The sequence below is a fragment of the Pan paniscus genome, chromosome 6 (assembly GCF_029289425.2).
Source record: "Pan paniscus chromosome 6, NHGRI_mPanPan1-v2.0_pri, whole genome shotgun sequence".
In the NCBI taxonomy this organism is placed as follows: Eukaryota; Metazoa; Chordata; class Mammalia; order Primates; family Hominidae; genus Pan; species Pan paniscus.
In genome coordinates this window covers 195,367,343-195,385,113 of record NC_073255.2, presented here as the reverse complement: position 1 = coordinate 195,385,113, position 17,771 = coordinate 195,367,343, and the positions used below count along the sequence as shown (strand labels likewise).

The following is a 17,771-nucleotide window of genomic DNA, read 5'->3' as shown; positions in this document are numbered from 1 at the left end:
CGCCTGTAGGACTAGCACTCTGGGAGGCTGAGGTGGGCGGATCACCTGAGGTCAGGAGTTCAAGACCAGCCTAGCCAACATGGTGAAATCCCGTCTCTACTAAAAATAAAAAAGTTAGCCAGGCATGGTGGCGGGCACCTATAATCCCAGTTACTTGGGAGGCTGAGGCAGGAAAATCTCTTGAACCCAGGAGGCAGAGGTTGCACTCCAGCCTGTGCGACAAGAGCGAAACTCAGTCTCAAAGAAAAAAAAAAAAAGAAGTCACTACCCAAAACTAGGCAGTGTCTAAAACTGGTGACAGTATAAAGTATTATTCATGAAGAAAATAGAAAAAGAACTTCCCATGTGTCCAGAAAACTATTCTGGCACATAGCAGGCACTCCATAAATGCTGAAGAATTGAACCAAGATAAATTCAGTGTTGCTGCTGTAAAATCAGGATCTAATCAGAGCCAAAACAAGCTGTTAGATACATTCACAATCAACTGAAATTTTTCTAGAAAAAAACACATCATATATTTTACTCCTCTGGAAAAGAAAAAAAAAGAATGTAAAATATCCCATTGGTTATCTCACTGATAATTTTTATACTGATTACAGGTTGCACGGATACTATTTTAGATTTATTGGATTATATAAGATGTTATGAAATTAATTTCATGTTTCTTCTGTATGTTTTTAATGTGACTATAAGAAAACTTAAAATTACAGGCCAACTGTGGTGGCTTGTACCTGTAATCCCAGTACTTTAGGAGGCTGAGGCAAGAGGATCACTTGAGCCCAGAAGTTCGAGACCAGCCTGGGCAACAGAGCAAGACCCCACCTCTAGATATATATATATATATATATATATATTTTTTTTTTTTTTTTTTTTTTTGAGAAGGAGTCTCACTCCGTGGCCCAGGTTGGAGTGCAGTGACACGATCTCAGCTCACTGCAACCTCCACCTCCCGGGTTCAAGCGATTTTCCTGCCTCAGCCTCCCAAGTAGCTTGGGATTACAGGAGGCCACCACCACACCCAGCTAATTTTTGTATTTTGAGTAGAGACGGAGTTTCACCATGTTGGTCAGGCTGATCTCAAACTCCTGACCTCAGATGATCCCCCCTGCCTCGGCCTCCCAAAGTGCTGGGGTTACAGGCCTGAGCTACCATGCCTGGCCTTTTTGTTAATTTTGTTGTTGTTGTTGTTTTTATACAGATGAGGACTTCCTATGTTGCCCAGGCTGGTCTCGAACATCTGGCCTATTTTTTTTAATAAAAATACAAAATAAAATTTAAAATTATAAATGTGGCTCACATTATACTTCTAGTTAACAATGCCAACCTGGAGCTTAGAGACAAAATTGGGAAACATGAGGAAAATAGGAAAAGAAATCCATATGTTTTCATCCAGTATTTCCACAATTCCACTTCAAGAAATGTATCCACAAAAAAAATGCGGTAGATCTATATCGTCCAAGCTGGAGGGATTTCCACCATGAACTAGGAAAAACAGGAGGGGTGGCCGGACGCGGTGGCTCACACCTGTAATCCCAGCACTTTGGGAAGCCGAGACAGGCGGATCATGAGGTCAGGAGATCGAGACCACCCTGGCTAACATGGTGAATCCCTGTCTCCACTAAAAATACAAAAAATTAGCCAGGTGTGGTGACAGGCGCCTGTAGTCCCAGCTACTCAGGAGGCTGAGGCAGGAGAATGGCGTGAACCCGGGAGGCGGAGCTTGCAGTGAGCCAAGATCGCGCCACTGCGCTCCAGCCTGGGTGACAAAGCGAGACCCCAAGTCAAAAAAAAAAAAGAAAAACAGGAGGGGTGTGTGTGTGTGTGTGTGTGTGCGTGTGTGTGTAAATGTTTAAAACTGGCTTCCAAACTCCTAAATATGCATACCAATATATGATTATAAAAGATTATATGAGAAGAAATATTTGTAGGTATTTTTTTCTGTGGTAAATGTGTGGCTATAGCCAGATAATAAGCAATCCAACCACCACCACCAAAATTAAAGAAATAAAACATCCACGTCAAAACAACAGGTGCTGTATGACCTAATTTATGTAAAATTATGTTTGTGTACGGACATAGAATAAAGCAATTCATAAAAATACGGCACAAAGGCCGAGCACAGTGGCTCATGCCTGTAATCCCAGCACTTTGGGAGGCCAAAGCAGGTGGATCACCTGAGGTCAGGAGTTCAAGATCAGCCTGGCCAACATGGTGAAACCCTGTCTCTACTAAAAATACAAAAATTAGCTGGGTGTGGTGGTGCATGCCTGTGATCCCAGCTACTCAGGAGGCTGAGGCACGAATCACTTGAACCCAGGAGGCAGAGGTTGAGGTGAGCTGAGATCGCGCCACTGCACTCCAGCCTGGGCAACAGAGTGAGACTCCATCTCAACATATATATATATATATATATATATATATATATATATATATATATATATATATATATATGTATGTATGTATGGCACAAAATTGTTAAATATGATTACCTCAGAATCATGGGTTTCAGATAATGATCAAAGAAGAAAAAATTATTCTCCAGAAATAATTCATAGAATCCAAAATATGCTTGCCACATTATCTGTAATAACAAAACAAAAAGGCTGGGTGCGGTGGCTCACGCCTGTAATCCCAGCACTTTGGGAGGCCGAGGTGGGCAGATCATGTGGTCAGGAGTTCGAGACCAGACTGGCCAATATGGTGAAACCCCATCTCTACTATAAATACAAAAATTAGCCAGGCATGGTGGCACGTGCCTATAGTCCCAGCTACTCAGGAGGCTGAGGCAGGAGAATCGCTTGAACCCGGGAGGCGGAGGTTGCAGTGAGCTGAGATCGTGCCACTGCACTCCAGCCTGGGCAACAGAGTGAGACCTGTCTCAAAAAAAAAAAAAAAAAAAAAAAAGAGGACAATGGTTTGCTAATAACCCTAACTCCACAGTGTGCTATTTTAGAGTTACTAAGTAATCATTACGAAGCCTACTCTTATGATCCTAATGGAGACAGTGAAGATAATGAAGACTGTGGAGAAACGCTGATGTACTAATTGACAAGCTCAGCACAGGGTACAATTCTCCCTGTGCATAAATACATGTCACAAGGTAGCTTAAGACATGGAAACAATTATGCAAGCAGAGGGATGACGATTGTGTGTTAGTAACAAGTGTCTATTAATAACATGTGCTTGGTGGAATTTGCCAGAGAAGCCATCAGAGCCTGAGCGACTTTGTGGGGAGATCTGTAACACAAACGCAATGTCTTGACATTGCGCACTATAGGTCTATTCAGGCTACTGCTTCCAGCAGTTTTCGTAACTGATAGTCTCTAGGAATTTGTCCTTTCATCTAAATTACCTAATTTGTTACCATAAAATATTGTCCTACCTGTTACTGAAAGTGGGGTGCTAAAGTTACTATTATTATTAATTGTCTCTTTCTCCCTTCAATTCTGTCAGTTTTTGCTGCTTGTGTTTTGGGACCCTCTTGTTAGGTAAATATCCATTTACAATTGTTTTATCTCTTTCTGCTGAACCAATTATTTGCTCATTCTGAATTGTCTCTCTCTAGTAACACTTTCTGTCTCAAAATCTGTTTTATCTGATACTAGTATAGCCAATCCAGACCTCTCATAGCTGCTGTCTGATAGATTCTCTTTGTCCACCTTTTTACTTTCAATCAATTTGCATCTTCTAACCTAAAGTGAGTCTCCAGTGTGCCTTCTGGGATCACCACTCGAATAAACCATCTGCAAATGAGCCCTGTCTCGGCCTCTGCTTTCAAGGGGAAGCCCAAACTAAGATTATGGTTAATCTCAATGTACCGTAAAATCAGTGTATTCTCAGTGGAGACTGCCTTACCTTCTGTCTTGAATCTTTATCTTTTCCGTGATTCCTTACTAAATTCTCAGCATGTCTGGAAAGCAAACATAATCAAAATCAAAACTTACTTTAAATGAGAGCTTTTAAAAAATAAAACATTTTCCATATCAGTGAAAGCTCTTAACAATATTTTGATATGATTAAGAACTACTACGACCAGGAGCGATGACTTGCACCTGTAATCCCAGCTATCTGGGAGATTGAGGCAGGAGGACCACTTGAGGCCAGGAGTTCGGGACCAGCCTGGGCAACAGAGTAGACCCCATCTCTACAAAAATAAAAAATTAGCCTGGCATGGTGGCACATGCCTGTAGTCTCAGCTACTTGGGAGGCTGAGGCAGGAGGTTTGCTTGAGCCCAGGAGTTTGAAGCTGCAGTGAGCCATGATTGTGCCACTGCACTCCAGCCTGGGCAACAGAGAAAGACCCTTTCTCAAAAAATAATTTTTTTAAAAAACTGTTTCAGGTTAGCAAAGCATGTTTTATTAGAGCAATAAATGTTAAAGTCTTCCTAGCATTCTTACTATTTTAGCAATAATTCAAGACAGAAAATATCTTCCAGAGAAGAAATTATGTGTTTTAACAAACTTGTGAGTGCAAATCTACATCCTTTACGAGTTCTCGGCCAGGCGCAGTGGCTCACACCTGTAATCCCAGCACTTTGGGAGGCCGAGGTGGGCAGACTGCCTGAGGTCAGGAGTTCGAGACCAGTCTGGCCAACATGGAGAAACCCCATCTCTACTAAAAATACAAAAAAATTAGCCAGGCGTGGTGGCGTGTGCCTGTAATCCCAGCTACTCAGGAGGCTGAGGCAGGGGAATTTGCTTGAACCAGGGAGGTGGAGGTTGCAGTGGGCCGAGATCATGCCACTGCACTTCAGCCTGGCGACAGAGCAAGACTCCATCACAAAACAAAAAATAAAAAGAGTTGTAGAAATTTTCTATAATTTTATTGGTCTATCTGAAATACTATTTTATATTAAATATAAAAGATATATATAAAATATAAATATGTTATATAATATGTAATATAAAATAAAAATATAAAATCTTTCTAAAAGAAAGATTTATCTTGAAATGTTTTATATTTTAATCACATTTCATGTTAGGACCTAAAATAAAGATTTGCAAAATATCAAACTGATTCTCAATTTTTTAACTTTCATTCATATCAATATACCATGTGGTTTAACAAAAATACAGAATTGAGCAAAAAAAGTCTTATTGTGCCTTCTAGTGGACATGCAGTATAAAATCCAGGAATGGACACCCTAGGTTTAAGTGTTAGCTTTGCCCAAACTTGTAAAAATTTGGGTAAGATATTTAACCTGGGTTTTCTAATCTTTGAAAAACGATTACAAAATATGATTGTCAGAAAGAACAAATTAAAGTCTAGGGCTTATATATGAGAGTTTAGGCCAGGCGCAGTGGCTCACGCCTGTAATCCCAGCACTTTGGGAGGCCAAGGCAGGTGGATGACTTGAGGCCAGGAGTTCGAGACCAGCCTGGCCAACATGGTGAAACTCCATCTCTACCAAAAATACAAAAATTAGTTGGGTGTGGTGGTATGTGCCTGTAGTTCCAGCTACTTGGGAGGCTGAGGCAGAAGAATAGCTTGAACCTGGGAGGCGGAGGCTGCAGTGAGCCGAGATTGCGCCACTGCACTCCAGGCTTGGCGACAAAGTGAGACTCTGTCTCAAAAAAAAAAAAAAAAAAAAAAGAGTTTATACATAAACTCCAATTATCTATTGCAAAACCCACACGAGACAGGAATTATCATCACTGCTTTAGCGAAAAGCCACCCAACACTGCAACTAAGAGGTAGACAGGAAATTCCAACCAAGGCTGACCCCCACCCCCAGCTCTGGGGGTCTCTGCCAAGGCCTGAGGGCGGAATGTTATCTCCTGTGTGTTCACAAGCGATAAACAGTGGGCAGAGGGGGACTCGCCCGCACGTCCTGTTTTTAGTGGCTGTGAACCAGAATGGTTTGCTCAGGCGCGTAAAGGTGCAAAACTGCCCACCTGCAGATTTGCTTTAGCTTCAGGCAGGGAGGACTCCCTCTTGCACATTAAGAGACTCCCAAGTGAATTATTCTCCCCAAAGTGAGTACCAATTTTCTAATTTTGCATGAGCAAATGTTAAAAAGGACAAAAGTAGATCCTGAGGCAATAAATACAAACAATAATATTAAAATGAAAAAATTAAAATATAATTAATTTAAAAGGCCAAAGAAAGCTAATAATATATTAAGTTTCCAAGCTCCTCCAGTATTCCAAAAACCTACCAACCCATTTGGAGGGGCTAAGGGGTAAAATCTAGAGAAAATGAAATATATCTATAACTGATTGCCATGGACTGGCCGTCATCGGAGCCAATAAGAAAATTCCCTGAAGCATTCCATGAGAGTAGCACATGTAAACGTCGACCACAGGGCACGCAATCCTTACTGGCTGCTGGTCCCATCTCTTTTTGAGCTTGCACCTCGATTTCTGTGTTCACCGTCCTATCAAACAAAAATATAATCCCATAACCATTTATTAGCATATCGGAATGAAGTAAGCATAATTAGTAAACCCCATAAAACAAGCACAGATTCAAAATTTAACAACAGCATCTACACCGCAAGTATCTTTTAAAATAACTATTTTTACCAGCTATTTTTAGTAAATTAGATAATTAAATGTAAAGAAAATGGATAAAAGTATATATAAAAGGGTGATTATGCTGGGCACGGTGGCTCACGCCTGTGATCCCAGCACTTTGGGAGGCCAAGGCGGGCGCATCACCTGAGGTCAGGAGTTATAGACCAGCCTGACCAACACGGAGAAACCCCGTCTCTACTAAAAATACAAAATTAGCTGGGCATGGTGGTGCACACCTGTAGTCCCAGCTACTCAGGAGGCTGAGGCAGGAGAATTACTTGAACCCAGGAGGCAGAGGTTGCAGTGAGCCGAGATCATGCCACTGCACCCCAGCCTGGGCAACAGAGCGAGACTCCATCTCAAAAAAAAAAAGAAATCTTTACAAAATTAATTAGAAAAAAGTATAATGTTTAACAGAACAATGTGTTATGGTCCATAAAATGAATTGGAATGGGAAAAAAATAAAATCACTAGTGCTGGGTAGGAAAAATTATGATTTACCGACCAACTAGATATAAAGAGGGAAAAGAAAAAAAAAGTCATCAAGTTAATGATAAGAATTAGACCTGGGTGGTGGGCAAGCAGTGCACAGCACTGGGGGGCCCTGGCTGTGGTGACGGCAGCCAGTCAGACTGCACGTGGGGCCAGGAGAAGCATCCTGTGATTATCTCAGCACCTACCACACAGGGAGGCAAGTAACGCTGCTCACCCAGATGGCCTGCAAATGGCAGAGCTGAGACAAAGCTCAGCACGTTGTCGTCAAACTCCTATGGCCTCATCACACAGTCCCTGAGGACTAACATTCTGGATAGGAGAGTCCTGGGCTGGAAACAGGTATTTACAAGTGATCATTTGAAGCCACTACTTCCAGGAGCAGAAAGGAGATGATCCAATCTTCAAAAGGATAAAAGTATGGCAGGCACGGTGGGTCACATCCTAATCCCATCCGTTTGGTAGGCTGAGGTAGGAGGATCACTTGAGGCCACGAGTTCAAGATCAGCCTAGGCAACACAGCAAGAACCCATCTCTAAAAAAAATTTTTTTTTGCCGGGCGCGGTGGCTCACACCTGTAATCTCAGCACTTTGGGAGGCCGAGGCAGGCGGATCATGAGGTCAGGAGATCGAGACCATCCTGGCTAACACGGTGAAACCCCATCTCTACTAAAAATACAAAAATTAGCCAGGCGTGGTGGCAGGCATCTATAGTCCCAGCTACTCGGGAGGCTGAGGCAGGAGAATGGCGTGAACCCGGGAGGTGGAGCTTGCAATGAGCAGAGATTGCGCCACTGCCCTCCAGCCTGGGCGACAGAGCAAGACTCCATCTCAAAAAAAAAAAAATTGTTTTTTAAAAGGATAAAGGTGTGGCAGATAGGATAACAATGAGATGAGGCCACTGGATTCTTCTATTAAAGAAGTCACTGGTCAGGAAGCTTAGAACATTTTGTATATTTATTGTACTTACTCATACTCTTTCTATCTCGAATTGATAACTGGAGGAAGCTTACAATAAAAGTTATATCATTCTAATTAAAATCATGGATCAAAAATCATATAGAGGCCAGGCACCATGACTCACACCTGTAATCCCAGCACTTTGGTAGGCCAAGGCAGGCAGATCACCTGAGGTCAGGAGCTCGAGGCCAGCCTGGCCAACACGGCGAAACTCTACTAAAAATACAAAAAAAAAAAAAAAAATCAGCCAGATGCACACCTGTAATCCCAGCCACTCGGGAGGCTGAGGCAGGAGAATCACTTGAACCCGGGAGGCGGAGGCTACAGTGAGCCAAGATCACACCAGTGCACTCTGGCCTGGGCGATACAGTGAGACTCAATCTCAAAAAAAAAAAAAAAAAAAGAAGAAGAAAAAATATCATATAGAGAAAGTGAGAGAGAATCACAGAGAACATCCATCCCCGGGAACAGTCCCAGTTTCTATCTGTTGTCCTGGCGTAATTATTAGCAGTGCACCTTGCACTTTACGGTAACCACAGGATAATTACACCAAGCAGTAGGTTCAGAGTACTCAGTTGAAGAATATCTAAAAGTTGATACTAATTTTGAGTATCAAAAGTACTCAAAAGTTTTGAATTTCTGAAAGTCAACGCAAAGGAAAAAATCTTTAATTAACAATGCTCGATCCCCATTCCTGACATTGTATCGTGTATCTGTTCATTTCTTTTCCTTTTTCTTTTTTTTTGAGACGAAGGCTCACTCTGTCCTCCAGTCTGGAGTGCAGTGGCGCGATCTCACTTCACTGTAACCTCTTCCTCCCAGGTTCAAGCAATTCTCCTGCCTCAGCCTCCCAAGTAGCTGGGATTACAGGCACGCGCCACCATACCTGGCTAATTTTTGTATATTTTTTAGTAGAGACAGGGTTTCACTATGTTGGCCAGGCTGGTCTTGAACTCCTGACCTCAAGTGATCCACCTGTCTCGGCCTCCCAAAGTGCTAGGATTATAGGTGTGAGCCACCATGCCCGGTCTCTTTTTTCTTTTAAGACAAGGTCTTACTGTACCACCCAGGTTGGACTGCAGTGATATGATCACAGCTCACTGCAGGCTTGACCTCCTCGGCTCAAGTGATCCTCCCACCTCAGCTTCTGTAGTAGCTGGGACTACAGGTGTGTGCCACCATGCCTGGCTAATTTTTTTTATTTTGGTAGAGATGGGGTCTCACTATATTTCTCAGGCTGGTCTTGAACTCCTGGGCTCAACAGATCCTCCAACCTCAGCCTCCTGAGTAGCTAGGACTCCAGGTGTAAGCCACCACACCTATCTGAGATTTAGGTTTTTCTTTTTTTGGTAGTTCTTTATCCTATGGCTTCTCCAACACAACATAAGCACCATAAGAACAGTAATTTTTGTTTTGTTCACAGCTGTATCCTCAGCACCTAGAACAGTGCCCAGCACACAAGCCACTCAGATAGGAACAGCTTGTCTTAAAAAGAAAATGTCAGTCGTCTGAATAATCTTTCTTCTGGGACTAATTGGAAGGCAGTGGTTTTACAAAGACACAGGATAATGTTCTTCATCGACCATTTTTCACATTCACCTTTAATAAAAGCCAAATCTATGTCCAGAAAGGCATTTCTGGGTGGAACTAAGCACATGTAACCTAAGTCACTTCCAGTAATTAAACGTGATCTAGGGAATGGAACATAGCCAAGTTCAATAAAAGGCAAGTAGTGGAGTCTAAGTTATGGGTACAAGAGGGTTCTTTGGAAAATTACGTCGACTTTGCTGTATGTTTGAAAATGTTCGTAACACAACGTTGGGAGAAAATGATGAAGTTTTGATTTAGGGAAAGAGATTTAGAAACAAAAAAAATGGCCGGGCGCGGCGGCTCATGCCTGTAATCCCAGCACTTTGGGAGGCCGAGGCGGGCGGATCGTGAGGTCAGGAGATTAAGACCATCCTGGCTAACACAGTGAAACCCCATCTCTACTAAATATACAAAAAATTAGCTGGGAGTGGTGGCACACGCCTGTAGTCCCAGCTACTCGGGAGGCTGAGGCAGGAGAATGGCGTGAACCCGGGAGGCAGAGGTTGCAGTGAGCCGAGATCGCACCACTGCACTCCAGCCTGGGGGACAGAGCGAGACTCTGTCTCAAAATAAATAAATAAATAAAAATAAATAAAAACAGAATAATGAGTATCTGTCCTCAAGGAGCTGCTTCTCAGTGACCGCCTCAACTAACCTTCCGTGTGGCTGACTAGAGGGGAGTCCAGGCTTTCCACACCGTAGACGCGGGTAGCAGAACCGGCACTGCCTCAAACCTGCTAAGAAACACGGCCAACGCCCTGGTACAAACAGAGGGCGTGGGCTGCGGAAGACAGTGGGGTCTCAGTGAGGAAAGGCCCCAGGGCAAAGGCGAGGGAGGTTAAAGGACTCTGACCCCATGCAGGACAGCGCCAAGAGCGGCTGAGATGGCCGGGAGCCAGGCAGCTTCTGCTCCTAACACGACTGCTTCTCGGCCTAAGTGCTCCCAGTTCTAACCCACTGGCTTTCGCGTTTTACAGTAAACACTGCAGTGGCCACCAGCTCTACACCCATTTCCTCAGCTGTGTCAGTTCAGATCGGGAGATCCGGGTCCTGCGCTTCTGCTGAGGCCTCCAGTCTCATCCCTGAAGGTGTGACTCTCCCCTAGCCTCAGATACCACCTGACCCTTGCAAAGATTTCGCTTCCATCTTAAAGGAAGCATCACCAAGAAATAGGTAAATAAGATCATATTAGCTTCGGATTCTGTAAAAACAGAGCAGCAAAAAGCACACTCATGAGAACAAAAGGTGCTAAAACACCTCTAGGAAAATCCTAAGTACAGGGACGAACCCACAGACCTGGGAGGGAAATTAGACCCTCTGCAATCAATGCTTTTACATTTTTGTTCTGTCTTGTTTTGCTTTTTTTGCAAACTTATACCAATTCTGGTTGAAACGTTTGCTAATTATTCACTTAATTTCCACTTTAAAACGTACCAGCTTCCTTTTCAATGTTAAATTTCAAAAAAAATTTTTTTTTGAGAGACAGAGTCTCACTCCGTCACCCAGGTTGGAGTGCAGTGGTGCGATCTCAGCTCACTGCAACCTATGCCTCCTGGGTTCCAGCAATTCTCCTTCCCAGATTCCAGCGATTCTCCTACCTCAGCCTCCCGGGTAGCTGGGACTATAGGCACCTACCACCATGCCCCACTAATTTTTGTATTTTTAGTAGAGACGGGGTTTCACCATGTTGGTCAGGCTGGTCTCGAACTCCTGACCTCAGGTGATCCACCCACCTCGGCCTCCCAAAGTGCTGGGATGACAGGCATGAGCCACCGCGCCTGGCCAAATTTCAAAGTTTTATGATAGATTTCCAAATATCTGTTAAAAGTACATTCACGATATAATCAAAATATGTGACAGCACATTCCTTAGGAGATCAGTAATCTGTCTATACTAACCACATAATCAAGACTTGAGTTGCGTTTTTCCTAAATTACTACTACTAGGCCACAAATCTCAACCTTGTCTGGCGACACCGCCCGGTAAGACTCCTCTGAAAGCGCTGGCCTTGGGGCGGCTGCTAAGGCAACGAAGCATCAGAAGGGGTACCTTGGATTCCCTTTTCCTGTGCTCATCTTTTGCTGATTTCTCTTTTCTATCCACGTTGCTTCGGTGCCTCTCATCATCAAAATGAAAACCTTCTTTGTGTCGCTTTTCTTTATGTCTTTCTTCCCCTTTGTCAGAGAATGAATTACTTTTCTCTTTGGAATATTTCTCTCTTTTTTCCCTTGTGCTGCTTTTTTCTCGGTGTTTCTTGTCTCGATCTGGCTCTCTGGGCTTCCTGTGTCTCCTCTCGCCTTCTTCTTTATAAAGCCAGTACTTGAGAGGGTTGTCCTTGCTGTCTCCGTACCGCAGCTGTAAAACACGACAAGCTGAGAAACACAGGAGCACATCAAATGGGGGTGCAGCCGGCCCTCCCTCTCTGTGGGTCCTGCAACGACGGATCCAACCAACCACGGATCAAACACATTCGAAGAAAATCGTGTCTGTAGTAAACATGTACAGACTTTTTCCTTGTCATCACACCCTAAACAATAACAACTATTTACATCTCATTTATATTGCATTAGGGATTTTAAGTAATCTAGAGATGATTTAAAGCATCCAGGTGGAAGGGCGTAGGTTATATGCAGACACTACACCATTTTATATGGGGGACTTGAGTATTCATGGATTTTGGTATCTGAGAGGGTCCTGGAGCCCTTCTCCCATGGATGCCAAGGGACGACTGTGCTGTCTTTATAAATATTACAATTAAAGGAGGAAAACTTACAGAACTACCACTGCCCCCTTCACTCCTCAATTCCACTGTCAGATATATTCCCGAAAACTTAATCTGTTACCCTTGTGTAAGGAAAAACCCTATTCATGTCATGGTCCACGGTCAGACACTGCTGTCACCCCAACGCCACACAGTAACTCTGCAGCTCAGCCACCTCGCTCCCACAGAGAAAGCAATGCCTCCCCACATGGCGCCCGACACTCACGGTCGGCCCTCCTGGCCTCCCCACATGGCACCCGGCACTCACAGTCGGCCCTCCTGGCCTCCCCACATGGCGCCCGACACTCACAGTCAGCCCTCCTGGCCTCCCCTCCTCGCCTCCCCACATGGCACCCGGCACTCACAGTCGGCCCTCCTGGCCACCCCACATGGCACCCAGCACTCACAGTCGGCCCTCCTGGCCCCTCCACATGGCACCCGGCACTCACAGTCGGCCCTCCTCGCCCCTCCACATGGCACCCGGCACTCACAGTCGGCCCTCCTGGCCCATCCACACGGCGCCCGGCACTCACAGTCGGCCCTCCTGGCCTCCCCACACGGCACCCGGCACTCACAGTCGGCCCTCCTGGCCTCCACAGCCTCATCCCTCACACTGGTGGCCCTCAGCCTAAGCTCCGCCAGCCCTGGGGTCCCTCCTGAGCAAGCTGTGACTTCTCTGAGAGATACCTTCTCCAGTGAGTATGACAGCACAAGGCTGCCACATCTCTCATATGGACATGTCACATCACTTTTTCTCTCCTAATTAGTCCCACACAGATGGAGAGTCTTGAAAATGGGACCAGAGTTTAACCATCTCTGTGACTAAAACACTCCAACCTGGGTGACAGAGCAAGACCCTGTCTCTAAAAAATAAAAAAAGGAGAGAAAAAAAATAAGCAAAAGTACACAAGTGGTAAATAACAAAAGACAGTAAAACCTGCTTTTAAAAATGCCCAAAAATGCCATTTTCTTCTGAATCAAATCAGCAAAACTTTTAAACGAAGATGATGCCCAGTTCCTGCTTAGGACATGAGGAATTATGCTCTGATGATATAAATAATTACAACTTTTATGTAAAGCTAATGGGTTAAGTTTACATTTACTTTGATCCAGCAAGTTCATTTTCAGAAATTAATCATAAGGAAATAACTATGAACGAACCAAAAAGCATATCATCTGGATGTCTTTATAATTTAAAGAAAAAACACAAACACACAGAAACAACCTAAGTGTCCAGAACCGCAGGTGCTTGGAGAGCACCAACACACCTGCACCGCGAACACCAATCCAGAACCGCAGGTGCCTGGAGAGCACCCAACACACCCGCACCGCGAAACACCAATCCGGAACCGCAGGTGCCTGGAGAGCACCAACACGCCCGCGCCGCGGAACACCAATCCGGAACCGCAGGTGCCTGGAGAGCACCAACACGCCCGCGCCGCGGAACACCAATCCGGAACCGCAGGTGCCTGGAGAGCACCAACACGCCCGCGCCGCGGAACACCAATCCGGAACCGCAGGTGCCTGGAGAGCACCAACACACCCGCACCGCGAACACCAATCCAGAACCGCAGGTGCCTCGAGAGCACCAACACACCCGCACCATGAAACACCAAGTTGCACGCTCACTGAAACACGGGGAGAGACAGGATCACTCAGGAAAAGGCTCAAAATGTGTTCCGTTTAAACAACTTATAAAACAGTAAAAATCTAAAGAAAACAATGTTATACACACACAAATATATAAACCTGGAAAAATACATACCTAAATGCTATCAATACTTACCTGTGGGTGAGGATTAGACAGTTTTTGTTTTCTTACTACTTATTTGTATCTTCTAAATTTTCTAAAATCATCACATATTACCTTTGGAATCAAAAAAACGCACTTGACTATGAGGAGAAAGAAATTGACTATACACAGTGCTGGAGGCCTTTTCCAGGACTGAAATCCTGGCTTAGGACATTTTCTAAAAATGCTTCCAACAATAATGCTTAAAACATCCTTTCCTTGGCAACATTTGGAAAACTTTTCCCCAGGCCTTGCTTCGTATACCTTTCTTTCTCGGTATCTTCTTTCTCTATCTTCATCTCCTCTTTCAGAGTCTTCATCTTTCTCTTCACTTCTTACTTTACTTACTACAAGAAGTAAAACATATTTTTAATACTCCCAAATGTTAGCACATCAAAAAACTCTTTTAACATCTTGCTATGGATGGTATTGCACATTTTATATTCATTAATATGTATTTGAAAATATTCTTCAACTAAAACACATGCCTCCAACTCAAGAATGAAGAGTTCTAGTATCAAATTTAAAATGAAGAAGGAGATGAACATGGCAATCTAAGTGATATGGTTTGGATCTGTGTCCCCACCTAAATCTCACGCTGAAATGTAGTCCCCAATGCTGAAGGTGGGACCTGGTGGGAGGTGACCGGATCATGGGGGTGAATTTCCCCCTGGGTGCTGTTCTTGTGATACTGAGTGAGTTCTCACAAGATCTGGTGGTTTCAAAGTGTGTGGCACCTCCCCACTCTCTCCCTTCCTCCTGCTCTGGCCCTGTAAGACGTGACTGCTTCCCTTCACCTTCTCCTAAGACTGTAAGTCTCCTGAGGCCTCCCCAGCCATGCTTCCTGTACAGCCCGCACAACGGTGAGTCAATTAAACCTCTTTTCTTTATAAATTCTCCAGCCTCAGGTGTTTCTTTACAGCAGTATGAGGACAGACTCGTACACTAAGGAACAGAGAGACTTCTTGCCTCACTCAGTTTGCTGCTGAAGCAACCAGGCAAATGTCTGAGTAACCCTTGGAAATTCAAGAGGGCACCAGACCAAACTCATACAGCCTTCAGGGTTTCTGCGTATCACGCAGAAGCAGAGCTTAGTCTGAACAGGAGAACCAGCCCAGTCAGCCAAACACTTTAGCCAAATGTGAGCTCCAGGGAAATGCCTGCCCTCCTGGATGCACTGAGGACCCAGAGTAGCCCCCATACCTCCTGGCACCCCCACTGCTGAGGGGACCAAGGAAGCCAGAGGCCCCTGAATCAACAAGGAAGCCGGGTGCAGCTGACTCCCCAGGGCACCAGACTATGGCATCCATCCTGGGCTGGGGAGGCTGAAGCACCAAGGCCCAGTATGACCTGCAAGAGAGACCGGGGGCAAACAGAGCCAGGCAGGTACCGATGACACCAAAGCATCATCCAACAAGGAAAGCTGGACTTTCACTTCTGAATCTGCACACAAAAAAGGCATCAGATGTAAAATTCAGAGAGTGGACACCTTAAAAGATCAGGGCAAAGTTAAACTTTCAAAGATCACTGAGGCAAAGTGCATTCATTCAAAAAGCATTTACCAGGCTGGGCACGGTAGCTCACACTTGTAATCCCAGCACTTTGGGAGGCCGAGGCAGGTGGATCACGAGGTCAGGAGTTCAAGATTAGCCTGGCCAACATGATGAAACCCCATGTTTACTAAAAATACAAAAATTAGCCGGGCGTGGTGGCGTGCGCCTGTAATCCCAGCTACTCGGGAGGCTAAGGAAGAGAATTGCTTGAACCCAGAAGACAGAGGATGCAGTGAGCCAAGACTGCAACACTGCACTCCAGCCTGGACAACAGAGCGAGACTCCTTCTCAGAAAAAAAAAAAAAAAGGCATTTACCAAGCACTGAGCGCTCTTCTAGGAGTCTGGGTTACAGAGGGAGGGCCCCAGAACAGGTAGATTTTCAAGGCTGAAACCCCAGGACTCTCCGAGAGACTGGAAGAGAAAGCAGGGCATCAGGATATGTCCCAGGTCTTCTGATCTCAGGACGCGAGGATGCAGGTGCTATTAACTGAGATGGGTAAGCCTGCAGGACAGCCGGTGTGGAGGGGCTACCGGAAGCTTCATGTGGGGTACACTGCGTTTGTGTTACCCATTAGACATCAAAGCACAGGGGATACACAAGCCTGGAATTCAGGGATGATGCCCAGCTGGGGGTAAAAACTTGGAAATAAGGACACAGACAAACAGTATTTAAAACCATGAGACTAGATCCAGCCAGCAAGGGCAAGGGGTTGCTGGAGAGGAGGCTTGGGGACCCAGCCCTGGATAAAGGCCACACTGCACAGATGGGCGTTGCGGAAAGAAAGGAGATGAGAAGAGATGTACAGAGGAAAGAACTAGAGAGAGTCTAGTCTACGATCAGTTTTCAAAAGTCTTTCCAGTACAATTCCTTTCAACACCACACTGAAAAAATGAGCAGGTAGCCAAAAAAGGGTGATCTGAGAACAAAAGATTTGATTGCAAATAAATACCAAAAACATCAAAAACAATAATTTTGAAAAGAGCATTCAATAGTAGGACAGCTACTGTTAAAATTAATTAGGCCAATAGCAGGGCGTGGTGACACGTGCCTATAACCCCAGCTACTCAGGGGGCTGAGGCACGAAAGGATCACTTGAACCTGGGAAGCGGAGGCTGCAGTGAGCCAAGATCACACCACTGCACTCCAGCCTGGGGAACAGAGTGAGAGTCCATCTCAAAAAAAAAAAAAAAAAAATTAATTAGGCCAAGTGCAGTAGCTCCTACTTATAATCCTAGCACTTTGGGAGGTCAAGATAAATGGACTGCTAGAGACCAGTTCAAGACCAGCCTGGGCAACATGTGGAGCCCCATCTCTACAAACAATTTTTTTTAATTATCCAGGTGCTGGCCGGGCGCTGTGGCTGACGCCTATAATCCTAGTACTCTGGGAGGTCAAGGTGGGTGGATTGTCTGAGCTCAGGAGTTCAAGACGAGCCTGGCCAACATGGTGAAACCCCCGTCGCTGCTAAAAATACAAAAAATTAGCCAGGTGTGGTGGCGTGTGCTTATAGTCCCAGCTACTCGGGAGGCTGAGGCACGGGAATCACTTCAACCAGGGAGGCGGAGGCTGCAGTGGGCCGAGATCGCGCCTCTTCACTCCAGCCTGGGCAACAGAGTGAGACTCTATCTCCAAAAAGAATAATAAATTACCCAGGTGCAGTGGTGCGAGCCTGGAGACTCTGCTACTCAGTTCAAGGCTGTGGTGGGCTGTGATCACATCACTGCACTACAACCTGGGCAACAGGGCAAGACCCTGACTCTACTTTATATCTTTAAGTAATAAATCAACAAATAAAATATATTTTTAAAGAAAACAAAATTAGTGGTAACCCAACTAACCCATCCATTCCACCTCATGTATATTCCACCCCAACAGAAACGCACATATATGAACACCAAAAAATACGCATGATAACATTCTTAGCAGCCTTATTCCTAATAGTCTAAATCTGCAAACGACTCAAATGGCCACCAGCAGTGAAGTGGATAAACAGATCACCGTGTCTATAAGAGACATCTAATGGTGGCAATGAGTAAAGGCCCTTCATTTCCATCCTTTTCACAGCCAGGCCTTCTAACCCTTCTGCTGATTCTAAGAGTAACTAC

The 17,771-nt window shown here is 44.9% G+C and overlaps 1 protein-coding gene across 5 annotated transcripts in view; it reads right to left on the bottom strand.

Moving 5' to 3' along the window:
* Positions 1-17,771, bottom strand: part of DYNC2I1 (dynein 2 intermediate chain 1) — a 90,633-nt gene that overhangs the window by 55,647 nt on the left and 17,215 nt on the right. For 4 of the 5 annotated variants that reach the window (XM_034951834.4, XM_034951835.4, XM_055115588.3 and 1 more), the window contains exons 4-7: positions 14,376-14,458; positions 11,608-11,913; positions 6,322-6,377; positions 3,856-3,910 (exon numbers count right to left, since the gene is read on the bottom strand). In XM_034951834.4, coding sequence (XP_034807725.2) covers positions 3,856-3,910; positions 6,322-6,377; positions 11,608-11,913; positions 14,376-14,458 — 500 coding nt within the window. Of the gene's footprint in view, positions 1-3,855; positions 3,911-6,321; positions 6,378-11,607; positions 11,914-14,375; positions 14,459-15,980; positions 16,077-17,771 lie in introns of all 5 variants that reach the window. The other variant, XM_055115589.2, reaches the window with a different exon arrangement.